This window comes from Maniola jurtina, chromosome 19, assembly GCF_905333055.1.
Source record: "Maniola jurtina chromosome 19, ilManJurt1.1, whole genome shotgun sequence".
Lineage (NCBI taxonomy): Eukaryota > Metazoa > Arthropoda > Insecta > Lepidoptera > Nymphalidae > Maniola > Maniola jurtina.
In genome coordinates, this window is record NC_060047.1 from 3,689,093 (window position 1) to 3,707,559 (window position 18,467).

Genomic DNA, 18,467 nt, shown 5'->3' on the forward strand with positions numbered 1-18,467 from the left:
AAGTAATGACAAATGACTATTACAATTAATTATTATTATAGATGATGAGTTTATTTACAAAAGTTTGTAAAACATATAGATTTATATTTCATGTAAAGATTAAATAAGAGAAAACGAAACAAGAAATAAAAATCAAAAGGCATACAAAAGAAAATTAACTAAGTAGGCACTGTATACTTATACAACATTAAAGTACCAAATAGGTAACTAATAACTAATAAGTTATTTAAAATTTTCGTTTCGTTTTATGCAATTAAAGTGTTTCAAATAAGGAAATTGAAAACTCCTTACACTGAAGACACAAATAATGATGACGCAATAAACTTTATCATGTTATCAGCCAGGTAAGCATCGTTATCAATGGTACTTATAACTTTCAAGACAAGTAGCGCCATCTATCGCAAACCAGGCGAACTTCTTTTAAAATAAGTAAAAGTTTAATCTTAAAAAATAAAGAATCAAAAACAGTTGCAATAAAATAAATAAATGTAGAATCTAATTTATTTTTAATGTTGAGTAATAAAATCACTCGAGCATTTTAAGTTGAAAACTAACGGTATTCCAATTAACAGTGCATTTTTTGAAGCTAATTAGGGTCAGATATTGCATAATATTATAGTTTACTTAGTTGAATATCATCTGATATTTAATATTTATAAAGCATTAATACTTTTGCAACCACATTTTTAATTCATAACGGGTTAATGTATTGCTATGCAATGCATAACTAAAAGTTAAATGGCACAAAGTCTGAAACGTACGTGTACCTAACTGAATTTTTCTAAACTTTTGGTCTTCGCCAATTTTACTTTGTATAATTTTGCAAACTTGATTAAAACGAAGATAAGAAGAAGGATACGGAATATTTTCAATTTAGAATAACGTTACATAATGTCAAGGTTAAAAACAAAATTATTCCTTTCAAAGTACATAATCCAATTTTAATTTAATACCGTATACTAATAACGTACTGTGTTTTATTGCAATAAAGCTTATCACTACTATTACTAATAATAATACTAAAGGAAAATAAATTGAATATAAAAGACAAAATTCATGGCTCAAAATTTAGCAAGGCATGTAACTTGGGAAAGTTGTTTATTATTCGCGTCACGGATGTACTACCGACCCCAAAGTTTAAAATCAACACTGACGTTCAATGCTAAATCAACAACCAAATATCGACTTACCTTTGGCTTATTGTAGTCATCCATCTGGTAGTCGAACATTGTGGCGAACATGAGACTGTCGTCTTGTTCGCTGCTGAGGAGGTGGTACGGCACCAACTGAGACATGAAGACTGCTTTCACAACAATTAACACAACCAAGCACGTGTGAGGGATCAAAACAAAATAAGTCCAAAAAGTCCGAAAATGTTTCAGGCGCGGCGTGACAATTCAGTAACACTACTTGATAACAGTATGACTCATGCGTAGGTTTCTATCAAATACGTTCGCGTAGCTAGAATGTTTAATATCACACTGAGTCAGTTAGCACGTTCGCAGCTGGTTTTGTATGATCGGTGGCGAGCGTTCCGCGCAGGCGCAAAAAACATTTTCGGTAACGAAATGTCCTATGCGACCGAGTATTCCAACAATTCGCTAACCGGGCCAAAAAACTTTTTTGCATATTTGAAGTAGTTAGATATAGTTACAGTCAATGATTCAATGAATACTTTCTCCATGACACGCGCGCGGTGTAAATATTTTGATTCAATAAATGCTGAGATTTATGTTGAAGAAAAATACGAAGCGTTTGCCAAATGGGATTAGGAAACAGAGCCGCAGAAAAACGGAAATTCCTACCAAGTCGTTTGAATTCCAAGGTATTGACGACTACTGATAAAGTAATTTTTTGTAACTAACGAGGTAAATACAGAAAAGGTGTGGATTACTTAGTGTCGTACGTGTCGTACAGATATCGTTGTAGGTAGGTCAGTAGTGAGTACGTATGTATAGCCAAAATGGTGGTGACCCAATCAAAATTTTTCATACAAGTATTTAGGCTATAGGCATTGTTTAATCATAAAATATTGCTAGTATAAATAATACTGGTGTTTATAATTTTTTGATCTAAGAACTCAAGTAATGTTTAATTTTCTATAAGTCTCTGGTTTTTTTTTGTCTGAGATCTTTCAGATTTTGGCTAAGGAAAAAATAAGGAAGGTAAATAAATATGCCAAAGGAAAATAAATACACAACTACAAGACATAATAGGATGACTGGCGAAATAAGAATACGAATTTGCATTATGGAAAACTACGTTATTTCATACCGACAGTGATTTAGTAAATCAATTTTTTGTGAACACATTTTAATTTTTAGGTTTCTGTACCTCAAAAGGAAAAACACAGACAGTCTGTCTGTCTGTCCGTCTGTCGTGTATGTCAAGAAAACCTATAGGGTACTTCCCGTTGACCAAGAATCATGTTTGTCAGGTTGGTAGGTCTTATAGCACAAGTAAAGGAAAAAATCCGAAAACCACAAATTCGCGGTTTTCGGATCTTGTCCTTTACTTATACTCTAAGAGCTACCTACACGCCAAATTTCATCATTCTAGATCTATGAAAAGTACCCTCTAGGTTTTATTAACAGACAGACGGACAAACAGATAACAAAATGATCCTATTATAAGAGTTTAAAGTTTAATTAAAGTCAAAGTCATTTATTCGTAAAATTGTACATTTTCTTACTGTATAACAATGATGTGGTGGTCATAATAATTAATAACGTTAATTTATAATCAAAGCTCCGAGGGTTTCAAACGAGCCCAAGTCTGAGAAGAGCCCAAAACAAACTCAGCCGGGTATTCTCTTTTTTACTATCACCACTTTACAAAATCATTGTACTTATTATAACTACTATCAAAGCTATCTTTGTTTCCAAGCTTTCTTGTCATTTAAGTAATCCTTTAAACAGGATTTTTAATAAGTTAACGTTTTATGAAAACTTTGAACTTGTTGAAGGTTATTTAAACAAAGTAAGGCCCATTAATAGTAAAAGTTGGAACCACGCTGTCTGACGGTAATACTACAGGCTGTTACACGATATAGTAAGTACGTGATGTCATCCACGGATAACATCATAATTACGCAGAATTAAACGAAAGTGTATCGAATGTTACCAAAAACGCTAGCGAACTTCAATAGACACTTGAAGGATTTCCTCTTTTTATCAGTGATAATATTGTGATAAGAATTAAAGTACTATTGGTGTTTAATTTTGAGGAAAACTCTGTTATCAGTTGAAATCGAAATGAAGAATTTCAAGAAAACAACTTCTATGATTTTCAAAGGGTTAAAGGGTTAAAAGATGAAGTTGTGAATAATTGTAAATAGGTATATGTATTTTCACAAAATTATGACTACTAGATTGGAAACCTGCAAAGTACAAATTTTAGCTATTTTTAGAGATTGTTCTACAATTTAGGTAACTTAAAACATAGAGTCAATAAGGCCTAGATATTTGATTTTCGTACAACGTACAACAAAATGTCTTAGCGAGATCCAAGCAAAGATAATTTTGGTAATATTTCTACCAAGATTATTAGAAAAGTAATTCAAATTATATCAATTGATACTTAGATAATGGTACTAATTTTAAGCGCAAATTTATAGTACTCGAGTCTTTTTCTTACCAATATAATAAGAAAAGGATAATCAAACCTAGCTTAATTAGCAACTGTCAAACCTCGTGACTTTAGGCGCCAGTCTGAGCCTATTGTTGAAATTTGTAGAATGTAGAGTCCACCATTTAGAGTCTTTAAACATAAAATTCATCATTCATAATTATATGTATTCTAAATTTAGCTGAGAGAAAAACATCAGAACCGACGCCAGTATTTAAAATTATATTTATTAATTCCATGATTTCTTAAGAAAAGATCTTTCAAAAACTACTGCAACACTAATCGAAATCAGTCTATCCATAATATGAGAAGGCGTCACGAAAACAAACGTGTAACATTATGCCACATCAGCAGTTCAAGGTTAGGGTTCAGACAGACAGACACGCGATCAAGTTCACCCCATTTCTCCGAAACAAATATGCAATCATACACTCTAATAAACGTGGTCTCACTACCCGTAGCCATGGCTACTATGTTTACATGTTTGCACCCTAACTAGCTAATTTAAATAATTTATACCTAATGATTTTAAGTAATGATGTTAATCGTGCTATCGATTGATCGTGGTATGTACTCGCTATATAACATTAAAATATGTAATTTACCTGTCATGAAAAATCGATATTCAAATAGAGGCGAAAAGGACAAGAATCTGTGCTTTCTAGGTCTGTTACCATTGATTTTGGAAGCGCCACGCCATAAGAAAATCGCAAGCTGACCAAATTCAATAATGCCATTAAAAAAAAACATTTTTCAGGGTTCCGTATCTCCAGAGAAAAAAGGAACCCGTTCACATCACTTCGCTGTCTGTCTGTCTGTCCTGTTTTTCAAAACCGGTCAAGCGAATCAAAATCTATAGACCGTATTAGGTTACTTCCCGTTAACCTAGAATCATGTTTGGCAGATAGCACTGTATTGTAGCACAAGTAAAGGGAAAAATCCTAAAACTGTGAATTTGTGGTTACGTTCTTATACGATGGTACAGAACCCTTTGTATAAGAGTCCGACTCGCACTTGATCGGGTTTTTTTTTATTAACATCATGAGTAGTTTTGTAAGGCCCATAACGACAAGGGTCAATAGCAAAAAGTGTGTCATGAGATTGCCTGATTAATAAATCATTGTATTTCAGGTACATTTAATTAGAATCTGTGAAAGACGATTTTGGGTGGTATTTGTATCTACGAGTTTTGCCTATATTTTTGAAACTTTGTACCTAAGATAAACCATTTTGCCAAAGTTGTATAAAGAAATAACGGATCCTTTAAAAAGCAATTCGTAAATAGCTGCTTACAAGAAATTATTGTAAATGAAACGGATTTTAATTTTAAGCATTCATTATTTAAAACTGAACCCAATTAGCATACATGAACAACAACTGATCATTTACGAAGATTAGTAGCTTTAAAATCAATAAGGAAGTTTCGAAAGACGCAATTTGAACAGGAATTGGTTAAGAAGGTACCTACTTCAAATAAATAAATGAATTTCAATTCAGGTTTCTTATGTGTGCATTTGGTTTGAGTCCGCGTTAGGTTGCGTTTTCCGCGAATATAATATTTTACTTCATAAAAGTGGTAGTATACTGAACCAAGCTTCCGCTTTCCCCGTAAAATGTAAAGCTTGTGTTAGACATGTACCAGAAGCCGTTATATTTTAGAAACTTACCATCTTATCCTTGATTTGCATTGACATTACGGAAAATGGGATTTTTACCTATTCTGTGAAAAACCACAAGACAACATTCATTCAAGAAGTTACTGCCCGCAAGTGTTCCTAACTGCATTTTATTTAGGTTATTAGGTATTTGTTATTACTTATTGGTCGAGTATGTACCTACTCGACCAATAAGTAATAACAAATACCTAATAACCAATATACTCGTAATACCAATGTACTTACGAGTATATTGGTTGCAGATGAGTGTAGCTCCCATTAAATTCTAGATTGACACAGTTTCTATATAAATATAAAGGTCAAGGCGATCTAAATGCCTTCATTTAATATAATTATTTAATTTAATAAGTCTTGTGTTATTAGAACAATATTTCAATTACATTTTTTACCTCAAAAGGAAAAACGTAACCCTTATAGGATCACTTTGTTGTCTGTCTGTCTGTCTGTCTGTCCGTCCGTCCGTCCGTCCGTCCGTCGTGTCTGTCAAGAAAACCTATAGGGTACCTCCCGTTGACCTAGAATCATGTGTCAAAAAAGAAGTGTATCTAGTTTTTTCTGGATTCATGTACGTATGTGACTTTCTTTATTCCACCATGACTTCTAAATGCCTGAACAGATATGAATGTATGGGTTACCTATCGGTAGAATTCTTACATCATCCTGAATATGGTAGGGCAGTCATATTGCAGTCGAGCACTATGTAGGTATGCCTATCTAGTTTAATAAAAAATATATCTAGGTACTCTAGGTACAATAATTGGTCTAGTCTTTGTCAGAAGTCAGAACACCACGAAAACCATTCGTATGGTTGGCAGCTAGCATTATTACCACAATCTTTCACTTTTGTAGCCTTGAAAGGCATGCCAGCAGAAACGAGGTCACTGAAAAATGTTCCTTTATGATAAAATCATTTTTTCTATCGCTGAGTGTTTGTGATTTTGTCCTACGTCTCGTTAATTACTAGCTGATACCCGCGACTTTATCCGCGTGGATTTAGCTTTTCCAAAATTCCGTAGAAACTCTTTGATTTCAAAGATAAAAAGTACAAAGTCGAATCCGTCCGTAAGTTTACCGTTTAGACTAGAGCCTCGATAGCTCAACGGTTGAGGAGCGGACTGAATTCCGAAAGGTCGGCGGAACAAACCCCATCCGTTGCACTATTGTCGTACCCACTCCTGGTACCAGCTTTACGCTTAATTGGTGGGGAAAGGGAAGTATTAGTCATGATTAGCATGGCTAGTATTCTTTGAAAAAAAAAAGTTATTGCGTAAAAAAGTAACTAACATACACACACGCATACAAACTTTCATCTTTATAATATGAAAAAATAAAATCTACAGACATCAATGTTGAGATATGGCTGAGGCCTGAGACAATACCTATTATAAACTAGCTCTCATTGTCATTTTTAGAGTTTAGACGGCGGTGGGCGGTAAATTATGATATGATTATCATAAAGCTGAAGAGATAAGATCATGAAGCTTTTGCCGGCATATTCGTCCGCAGCACATGAAAATAGCCTATAGGACAGTTTTATCGTAAAACTGTGCCTAGAGACTCGACTACAGATAATCAGTAAAAGAATTTTCAGAATCGGATCATTAGTACCGGAGATTACCGCCTACATCCAAAATTACAAACTTTATCTCAATTTTAATATTAGTGTAAACGGCGTTAGACATTCAACATTTTCATAATTGGCATATGGATATCCACTGTTGGACATAGGCCTTCACTAATTAGCGCCACCACACCCGGCCCTCAGCCTTCCTCATCTAGCCACTTCCCACCAGTCTCTTTATATCGTCGGTCAACCGCTCAACTAAAACCGCTTAACTTTTACAAGAGAATCTCTTTAGTAGATAAAGAATTCGTACAATTTAACAGTGATAATATACTAGAACAAGTGTGCGCGTGGGCAAGCCAAGTTTTCCACGAAACTATGACGTCAGTTGCGGTCGGTCATCGCCTTCGCCTTCCTCGGTTCACATTTTCCTGCTATCATACAGGGTGGCCTAAATAGTGACGTCCAAAAAAATTACTTGTACTTAGACTTACTGGAAATTACCTGTACGTTTATGTTCCGTAACTTCTCATAGATATTGAGTTTCAATTTTTTTTCGATTTTTTCGTGAGTTTTTGTGAGTTTATTAGGGTTCCGTACCCACCCGGAGCCCGGAGGGTGACAAAGGGACTATTTACCTATTACTGAGCCTCCGCTGTGCGTCCGTACGTCCGTTCGTCCATGAAAATTAAAAGCTAGATTAGTACATCTGTTGGTAACTAATGACCTACTTTCGTAATGAAGAAAGTTAATGAAAAAACTGGTCAAGAGCAAGTCGGACTAAGTCTCACACACGAAGGGTTCCGTAACATCCTACGAGAAATAACACTTTTTTATTGTAGGGGCCATTTTGAAATTATTATTTTTTTAGTTATAAGGGCAATATAATAAGTACACATTCTGTAAAAATTTCGACTGACTGGCATAGGGTCTACCTATCAAGGGTCCAACTCAAACTGCTGGGTGTAAAAAATGATGTTTTCCCTGACTTTCTTAGTCTATAGAGGAATTTCAACAGGATCTTCAATAAACTTAAATCCACGCAGACAAAGTCACACGGAAAAGCTAGAAAGTAATATTTATATAATAATACTCATTTAAATACTTATATGTAGAAGCAAAGTTATATAAGGGATATGGAGTTCCACTCAAAACAACATTGCTTATTATAACAAACTGATATCAATATACCTTGTTTGCTTACATATAATATAATATAGTTTTATACACATGTTTCCTTGAACAAAAACATAGCACAATTATTACAAAATTATGATAACATTTTATGTTATGTTATTAATATCATGTAACACCAACCTACCCCATATTATTATAATAATACTTACCACAATTATTTCAATAATAAAATGTGAATTATAAAGGAAACATATAATTCAGTGCCTTCTAATTCAGTGCTGTTAAATTCAAAATAAGTCTGACTCTGCCACTGACAGATTCTGTAGTTTGAAGTATGTTTTTACATTAAAAAAATAAATAGTTATTTGGTTAAATTATTTAACATCTCAAATACCTTTTATTTGGTAAAGGTTTATAGCTGATATCTAAAAGAAATGCGCTTAGTTGGAGATTTCTAGTTTTTATTATTAGTAATAAAATATGCATAATCAGATAAGCATATGAGACAAACAATTTTAATAATAGTTTTTTTTTAATTAATAAAAGTCAATCATCTCGAAACAATTATTCATTTAATCAACTTAGCTAACAACTTGCAGCTTGCTTGTTATAAATTCTGAATATTATGATTGGCTTTACTTCAATCATTAAAATTAGACTTATTTTATAAATGTATATTATCAGAATTTGTTGATAATGATTTGATTACTTATTAAATATTTTTGTTAAAATGACTAATGTTTTGTAGCATGAAATATAAGATATTTTTGATAGGTTTGTATTATGAGGCATGGTTATCTTATCTCTCAAGGTGTTATATCATTCTATTTTTAAATCTATAAGTACCTAAATTCATACTAATATTATAAAGAGGTAAAAGTTACTTTGTGAGTTTGTATATGGGTTATCCTAAAACAAATGTTTTGACTCTGAAAAATCTTTCACTGATAGTTAAGTACTTAGCTACATTATCCCTGAGTGTGGGTGCTATAAATACTATAAATTATATCATGTCTGTCTGATAGCTTCAACTATAGTTCTGGATGGTTATCCATTTCAACGATTTTCATGAAAGTACTGAGATAACTTGCACCTCAGGTATTTTTGCTTCGGAAAATCAAAGAGTTCCCACTGGATTTTTTAAAGCTTAATCAACATGGACGAAGTTGTAGGCATCATCTACTTGGTACAAAGGTAGCTTGCATTCTGGAGGCAGTTATAGAACGTAAATCCACACCAAAGAAGTTCCAGGCATAACTTATTAAGTACTTAATAGAATTAGGATTTTATTACTTTCATTTGTCCCAATTTTGTTTATTAGTATGAATAATTACTAAACAAGAGCACAATTTTGAAACTAACAAATATATTATTTTACTAGCTGATGCCCGCAGCTTCGCCCGCGTGGATTGGTCAGATCCCCTGCAGCATCAGGATTGAGGAGTTGGACTCCAAATTTTTTATGAAACAATGTCGCAAAGTTCCTCTATCGATTTAAAAAGAAATGACGCAAATCAGTTCAGAAATCTCGGAGATTTCGGTGTACATAGGTAGAAAAACACAACTCCCATTTTGAAAGTCGGTTAAAAAAGTAGCCTATGTTACTCCCTGGTCAATTCTGTACTTGTCTGTGAAAATCCCGTCAAAATCGGTTCAACCGTTCCCAAGATTAGCCTTTTCAAACAGACAGACAGACAGACAGACAGACAGACAGACAGACAGACAGACAGACAAAAATTTTAAAAACGTGTGATTCAGTTATAGTATCGTTCAAATAACCATATGACCTTAATATGCGGTAGTTATTTCGAAATTACAGACAGACACTCCAATTTTATTTATTAGTATAGATACTATAATCATGGGATTATAGTGGGTCAAAGATTTGACACTGGCAGCTGGCGGAACTTCCCTTTTTATTTAGCTTAATTATACGAATTACATTAAGTACAGTAGTTAATAACAAACAGGAAAATATACAGAAATCACTGCTGTTTCAATAATGGCAGCTACACACCATTTAGCTATCCAAAATCATGAGTCTTTTATTTAAAATGGGTACCGCTGTACACTTTTTGATTGAACCCAATTGCCATGATGGCTTGGTAGATCCAATCGGTAGTAATCCAGTAAATATAGTTTGTGAAGTTTGTGATACAAACTGACATTCCCAAATCCCAAAGAGATGAAGTTTAAGGGAAGTTTACACGATCAAGCCTTCAAGTCTCATGCAAAGTTGATGGTATACTTGAAGGTGTGTAGCGTGCATAATAATCAATTCTCAGAAGCTTACATTAAAATTATATTGAATCCTTAAGGTAAAACCAACATCAACCTAATTTTGATATTGTAACATTTGATCAAAACAAAGAGCAACCAGGAAGATGTGTAAAGTAATAATTAATAGGTATGTACCAACTTATTTCAATCAATAAAACTGATTTAGAGTTTTAGACTTTTCACTTCATAATCAACATTCTTAATACTATAGAATGTATGGGTTATACTAACATATTTAGTCGATGTAAGCCTGTCTAGTTTCAGTTAAAATTGAAATCACTGACATCATTTAAACATTAAATTCATAATAGTCTTAGACCAAGGCAATATCATCATACTTCAGTCAGTAATTACTTTATTAGATGCTACATTTCAGACAAATAATTGTTGATTATGTATCAATGAAATACATTATTATAAAGACATTATTATCATCAAATTTTGTAGTTAGCACCATTATAACACTGATAGCAAGTGATAGAGATGACTTTAACTTAGGTACCATACATCTATTTGTTAAAATGTGAGCTGTTTTGTTTGCTTTTGTATTCAATCCATTTTAATTCTAAATCAAGTGGCAAAAAGGAAAATTCTAGAGGAATGTGACTTTGGAATGTGGACTTACTGTGAGTAGGCTTCTCGTGGTCGGAACTGAAGAAACGAAATCATTTGTGGAGGATCCTTGCGAAGATTGGCTACTGTCGCAGGAGAAGTCCGAGTGGTTGGAATGACTATCACTCATTTCCAGCTTCATCGTCATTAGCTCTCTTGAAAAAGTCCAAAACAACACACAAACAAGTTTACGTAATTGTTCCAAGAACGCGCAAAGTATTATCACAACTAATCACAACTTTATGTCTATCGCAATCAAACTACGTTCTATTTGACAGTTCATTGATGACAGGAATAACAAATTAAAGCGCTTGAAAAGAAATTAAACATGAATGAGAGCACAACAATGATGACTCATCATTGCAGTTTGCACGATGACGTCAGTCGTCTCTTTGGGGATGCCCTTCTCCTGAGAATTTCTTAGATTTTTATTACGAAATGTCTTAACCGCCTACTTTTACCTTTGACAAAGGAACTTTTTGTTTTACAGCGCTACACACGGGTCTTGACAATTTGAAGGGTGATCTCATCGCCTATAAACGGAGGTATGGCGTGATATTTAACCAATAGGAAACCTCCGCCTGTATGACGTCATAGTTATGTGAAGAGTACTAAATTCAAATTTCAAAAAGAAGTTGATTATTTTCGATTTTCAAAGCATGGAAGTTCGCCGCTATTAACGATGTATGAAATAGCAGCTAATAAAATATCGTTGATCATAAATCGTAATAAATGCGCCAAATTCCAAAGTTTGAGACAGGCCGAGGCCGAGGCGAAAATCTTGGATCTTGGTCATAAAGACCAAGAACATAACTAACTTTTTCTAAACCTACCCTATTATTATCACGATAGACCAGGAGGAATAATAAAGCTCATGCAAGTTGACGAATAACAGTAAAACGAGCTACGATTATGCAAATTTAAAAGTTTCTTTCAAAAAAAAAAATAGACCTACCACTCAATTAGCTTTCTAGAGTACTTGCTATGTTTTTCTAGCAGGAGCTTTCACAATAACAAATGAAGGTGATAAAAAGCAATAACCTACCTAACTACTGAACTAAAGTAAATGAATCGAGCTTCCTTTATCCAGTTATTGGCTAAAAATGATAGAATGTTATGTACCCAATGACACTTGCGCCATCAAGACGAACCTAATCAAGTCTCATTTATTAAAATCAGACCATTAACATATAAGTAACCCTTCTTTTAGGCTTCGCCGCAGTCGGGTAAAAAATAATCGCTGCATTCCTGATTAAAGTAGTAGACAGGCTAATTGGGTATTTTCCTACTTTTGAATTTGATAAATATTATTACTTTATTATAAACTGGGATAAAAATAATGACGTACGCTGAAAAAAATATTAAAATCCAACAAAGGTTTACAAAGTTACAGGCATTTTAATATTGGAGTGGGAGGGTCTTCTATCCCTTTCTCGCAAAACGAAAACAAACCGCACGAAGCTACTATGGCATTAGTGACGGAGTGACGTCAAAATGCTATTATCGCTATCTCTGTCTAATCTGAAATATATAAATGCTTATAACTTTTTTGTTATTTGATCGATTTAATTAGTTTTTTCAGTTTAAGTCATTATTTTTATCCTAGTTTATAATAAAGTAATAAAAAAATTAGAGTAAAATACCCTATTCTAAAAGGTAGGTATTTCAAACTCAACCTTAGCTCTGTCTCTTGGAGGACTGCACTAAAGGTAAAAAATAAAACAATGTTTTTATTTAAGAAAAATTATAATGCTAACTTGTTATAAATGACTCCATCACTTGTTCTTTGTTCTCTTCCTCTAAAGCAAGCTCCAGATCAACGACAAGAGTAATGATTGACGATAGTGTGAATGTGGGTGGTATGTATTCAATCAAACTGTTTTCTATTATAACAATGTTACACACAAATGGAGGAAATCTTTGGCATAGCATAAAAATAATAATTAAAATAAATGTGTAGCTTCTCTTAACTTTCGCCTTCTAAATCTTGCAGTAACAAAAATAAATAGAACATCTTAACACAAAGTATGAACAAAACAAACTATTTTATGCAAACATAAAAATTGTATTAACAACCCTTGACACTAACATTGAAATTGAAAGCTGTTGGTAACATATTTAAACTATTAAAGTAACAAATAAAATTGTCACATGCATAAAATGTAATAGGTATACAGTTTCACTGAGACACAATACAACATGAAATTCAAGAAATTCAATGTGACTGTCACCCAGCCACCAGCACCCTACTGTGGTCAGTGCACCTTACCTCACAAGTCATCTTAGTCAAACAGTATACCTATAACAATCAAGATTCAAAATAAAGAATAGGAGTTTTAATAAAATATTATATGGTCTCGTCGCATCTCTACCTTGTCTAAAACAAAGATTTCCTTAATCTCTTCTAGGATTGTTTCAGAACACACAGAAAAATCAATCAGAGTGTTTAGATCGAGACCAACACTTCTGGTCTTAGTGGGTTCCATGAGAAGATAATAATTAATGCTTACAAAATTAGAATCTTGCCCTAAGCATTTCGAATATTTAAAATTAGTTTTCATGTCTGTTAGATTAGCATCAAGATAGTTGAACTTTAGGAGTTGAATTATTTTTGCCTCATAAACATGGTCCTCATTCTCTTTTCCTTTGTATGTCAAATGAGCTGATGCGATTCCATATAGAGTAATTATGAAATCTTTTAACTCAGTGGAGCCTGTATAATAATCCACAATACAGCTTAAAGCATCCATTAATTCCTTAGGATTCCGAAATGGATCAGAAGCTGTCACTTTAAGGTGCAGGCAGACCCTCCATGTACTCGATTTGATTAAAGATTTTGGAAGGTCATCTTGTATGGGTAAAATTGTGAAACACTTCCAGCTGTTAAAGGAATAATCATGATTATCTTTGTATGGTGCAAGATCAACCGAATCTTCAGAAGTCTTTATCTTCTTCCAAATATTCTCCATAGCATTATTCTTCATTGCTGCAATGTCTAAATTTAGATTGTATAAACCTGACAACTTGCCCCATATATTAATCTCTTTCAATAAAGTTGTCAAGAAATCTATGAAGTCAAGATTTGGTTCCCTTTGAATAACTTTGACAGCATCTTCCTTTTTGAGTTTTTCGTATCCAAATCTCAAGGTTAATTTTTGATTGCTATATTTCCCGCTCAATGTTACACCATCTGCCAGTTTGAGAATATGAGGATGACTCTCATAGTTCACAGGCACTTCTGAGACCTGTTTTTTGGCAAGTGGCTTTGTAGAAATTTGGCATTCACGATTTAAAAGAACCAAGTCAGGGATAGCTCCACAGGCAATGTCAGGGCCCAATAATTTATTTAGATTCAATGATAATTTTTGAATATGGGAAATTAAAGAAGTTACAGAAACGTAATCCACACAATGATTTAATTCATCTGGAGGGATATCAGAGTGAGTCTTACCGTTATAACTTTCTTTTCCAGTCGTGGTAACTTTTATAGATGTTACTTCATTAGTTTCAGCCATGTTTTCTACTGTACAACAATCATGGAATGATAAAAGACAACAACGAATGTTTTGCTTAATTTTAACCACCGACCCGGTGGTAAATATGACCGAAATTCAAAGATTTCTAACTGTTGAACTACTTTTGAGAGAGTAGCAACTAGCAAAGTAGGTAGGTACCTAGGTACCTGCCTATTTTGAAATTCGAACAATTTTTTTTTTTAACCGCCTTTATGGCCACAGATTGCTTAGTGTCAAAATTATACCAATTGCATTACCAAGTAACATATTATTACCAATATACTCTGTGGTGTCAAACCCGCAGGTCCTGTGCAACACTAGTAGTGTAAGGTCTTTGCCATTTGCACACGAGGCACTTGCTACTTGCTGCACTTGCTCATGAGCCAAAGAGTATATAAACAAGTAGAATGAGCTGTTATTGCCACAGAGCTCCTTTGGACTTCGTCTGTATTGGCGTTGGCTGGCACGCGTGCTCTGCCTTTTTGGAGTGTTTTTTTTTTGTTAAAGGTGGCCAGGTTTTGTGTTTCACTGGTGTTTTTGGTTGTGAAACTGACTGGGAAGTGCTCTAAAGGGGTGCCGCGCGTACGTTGGCGAGCGCCGGCACAGACGAGGTCAAAAAAAAGTTTTCCTAACTTGTAAATAACTACAAACTTGACATTGGCTAATCTGTGTACAGCCAGACGAGAGAAAAAAAACACAACTCATTTGACATTGGTTGGCTCTACATTGCTGTTTGTTTTGAGTGATAGTAAAATATTTTTTCTTAAAAAACCTTCCATGGATTCAAAATAAATGTCACATGAGCTCAGTAGATGTAGACTGGACCTGGTATATAGTGATCTGTGGTAGATATAATAATTCGAGGTGATACATGTTATTGGTGACTAATGTTTGTCTTTACTTTCTTGACGAAATTGAAAGATCGAAGATTTCGTCAGTGGCCAGTGCCCAGTGCCCTGGTGCCCACGGTACCCACTGCCCACTGCCCAGTAGGGTGTTGGGACATACATAACCTACTAATCTATGGTAGTGACCAGTACCAGTAGGCACTTTTGGCAGTACCTAGGTACCAGTCAAGTATTGTTTACATTTGATTAACAGCTCACATTTTACTAGTTCTCGATAGAATCATGTCGGGGAAAAAGTGCAATCACTGTGGGTCTTCAGAGATTGAGGTAGACCCCGCGAGAGGCGATGCTGTGTGCACTAACTGCGGTTCAGTGTTGGAAGACAATATTATAGTTGCTGAGATAGAGTTCCAGGAAAACTCACATGGTGGAGCGTCTGCGATCGGCCAGTTCGTTTCTGCTGAGACTAAAGGAGGCGCTTCGGGTTTTGGAAGAGGTAGTCACATTATATCCATAATATTATATTACTTAAAAGGAGAAACTGGTTGACTGACAATATCAATCTACAGCTGAAACAGCTGGGTCTAGAATCTCGAGATTTAAGTAGGGCTTAAGAATGTATTTTCAGTTATTCCTCTCCCATGCAAAGCCAGGGAGGGTTGGGTATTTGTGCAATAATGTCGTCAAATCTAAATAACTAGAGTTACCCTTCAGGTCCTCTATTTCTGCCACTTAATCCTAAATACTTACAAGCCAAGAGAGAATAGGAATACCTAGTTTAATTTCTCTAATTAATTTTATTATATTTTCTGTGTAATTCCTTTATTGTTTTAGTTCTAGTCTATAAGTGGAGAGTAATGATGCCTATAAAACGGGTTTACAATTTATTTTAGGCTCAACCTAATATTGGCTGTAACATATTCCAAACAATAAAAGATTTGTTTATTATTTTGCATATATATTTGTGTATATATATGTGCAATCGAACCTAGACCTCACCATTGCTTTTTATTAAGAACAATTGTTGTCAAGCACAAGCTTGCTATCTTGCAGAAAAAAGATATACTTACCTAAGCATATGTATTTCTTGGTTTTACAGCTTTCCATGCTGGCATTGGCCAAGAATCTCGTGAAGTGACACTAAGAAAAGCTAGAGATGGCATCACATCACTGTGCCAGCAGTTGCGTCTGAACCAGCAATGCATTGACATTGCGTGTAATTTCTTCAAGATGGCTCTCGCAAGGCACCTGACAATTGGTCGACATGCCTCTCTAACGCAAGCTGCATGTGTTTACATGACCTGCAGGACTGAGGGCACTGCCCGTATCCTTTTTTGTTTTTACATTTATCAAGGACCCATTGCTGGCTCACTACTGACCACAGGTCTTCTCTCAGAATGAAAAAGTTTGGCAATAATCCACCACACTGGCTAACTGTGGATTGGCAGACTTCACACATCTTTGAGAACATGGAGAACTAAGGTGTGCAGGTTTCTTTATGATGTTTTCCTTAACTGTGTAAGCAAGTGATATTTAATTGCCTGCAATCGTACCTCCAGTCCCCCAAAAGTAGAATGCCAATGTCTAAACCACTAGGCTATCACTGTGTATAATTTTGCATACTTCACTTAAAGAAAAACTGGCCTAGTGTGAGTCAGACTTGCTTACTGAGGGTTCTGTATTCAGGTATTTTTCCAACATTTTGCATGATAAATCAAAAACTATTATACATAAAAAAATAAAACCGACTTCAAAAACGACAAGCACTAAAAAGTAAAAAATAACTTTTGTTTAGCTACACGTGTAATGCACCTAGGTATGAAGTCGAGCGAGCATATTAAAACAAAATTAGAAATCCAAGAGTGAAGCTCGCCCGACTTCATACCTAGGTGCATTACACGTGTAGCTAAACAAAAGTTATTTTTTACTTTTTAGTGCTTGTCGTTTTTGAAGTCGGTTTTATTTTTCTTTTGAAATTTTTTTATTTCACAATTTTTAGTGGCCCTACTGTACTATAATATGCTGTGCCCAGTTAAAACCCTACTGTTTACTAAGCTATTACACTGATCGCGAGCAATTTGCTCCTATCCATTGAGGAGTTCTGTTCTCCATCTCCGAAGATATTCATCAGATCTTCACCAAATTTATATGGGACCACCTGCACAGTATACCCTTTCAAACAAAAAAAAATTTTTCCAAATCGGTCCAGGGGTCTTTGAGTAATCGGGGAACATACATAAAAAATAAAAAAAAAATAAAAAAAAAAAAAAAAGATCCCGACGAATTGAGAACCTCCTCCTTTTTTGGAAGTCGGTTAAAAATAAATAAAAATCTGTTTTAGAATATACAAGTAAAGCGCTTTCACATGATACCCCACTTGGTATAGTTATTTCACTTTGAAAATTGAAACATGTTTTAATTTTTTTTTTTTAATGATTTAACCACAAATTCGCGGTTTTCAGATTTATTCCTGTACTTGTACTATAAGACTTACCAACCTCCCAAATTTCATGATTCTAGGTCAACGGGAAATACCCTAAAGGTTTCTTTAAAGACACAACGGACAGACAAACAGACAACGGAGTGATTCTGTAAGGGTTCCGTTTTTCCTTTTCAGAACCCTAAAAATTAATGATTTTCATGTTATTTAACTTGTATGATATTCTTAACAAATCAGATCAGATCTCCTAATAGATGTTAGTGATGCCATACAGATGTGCTGCTACCAACTAGGACGCACATACTTCAAGCTGTCTCGGGCACTCTGCATCAACATACCACCAACTGGTAAGTGCTAGTTGTTATTAACTACCCTTTAATAACTTAACTTTACTGTAATTATTCTTTGAAGACTCGATTGCCGTCGACGTGCAGATGATAATAAATAATAATAATTGGAGGCCCCAAGTCCAATACAAAAAGTCGATTAGTCACAAATCCTTTAAAAAAAAAGTCCAAATTTAAAAATGACAGGTTGTGTTACAAGTATAATACCATTAATACTATTTAAAAATAATCGACTTTTTGTATTAAAAACATAAAATGGACAAAAAGGAAATGCTTTTTATCAGAATTATCTATTTTAGTAGTAGTTTTTAATTAGCTTAAGAATTTTTTTTTAATTCTTATTTAAAGCAGAGTCATTAGTGGAAGATTCAAGATTCTCTATTTGCAGAAACATTTTTTTTACATTAAAATGTTATTAGGT

General features: G+C 34.2%; 2 protein-coding genes across 4 annotated transcripts in view; one reads left to right on the forward strand and one right to left on the reverse strand.

Annotated features, from left to right (window-relative positions):
- LOC123875039 (transcription factor kayak) overlaps positions 1-11,361 on the reverse strand; it is a 56,324-nt gene extending 44,963 nt beyond the window's left edge. The window contains exon 1 of one of the 2 annotated variants that reach the window (XM_045920687.1): positions 10,910-11,361. In XM_045920687.1, the coding sequence (XP_045776643.1) occupies positions 10,910-11,044 (135 nt within the window). In that variant the 5' untranslated portion in view covers positions 11,045-11,361. Of the gene's footprint in view, positions 1-1,190; positions 1,490-10,909 lie in introns of those variants that run through there. The other variant, XM_045920688.1, reaches the window with a different exon arrangement.
- Positions 11,362-15,145: 3,784 nt separating this feature from the next.
- LOC123875024 (transcription factor IIIB 90 kDa subunit) overlaps positions 15,146-18,467 on the forward strand; it is a 34,929-nt gene continuing 31,607 nt past the window's right edge. Inside the window, exons 1-3 of one of the 2 annotated variants that reach the window (XM_045920659.1) lie at positions 15,146-15,755; positions 16,359-16,583; positions 17,942-18,046. In XM_045920659.1, the coding sequence (XP_045776615.1) occupies positions 15,542-15,755; positions 16,359-16,583; positions 17,942-18,046 (544 nt within the window). In that variant the 5' untranslated portion in view covers positions 15,146-15,541. The remainder of the gene's footprint in view (positions 15,756-16,358; positions 16,584-17,941; positions 18,047-18,467) is intronic. The other variant, XM_045920660.1, reaches the window with a different exon arrangement.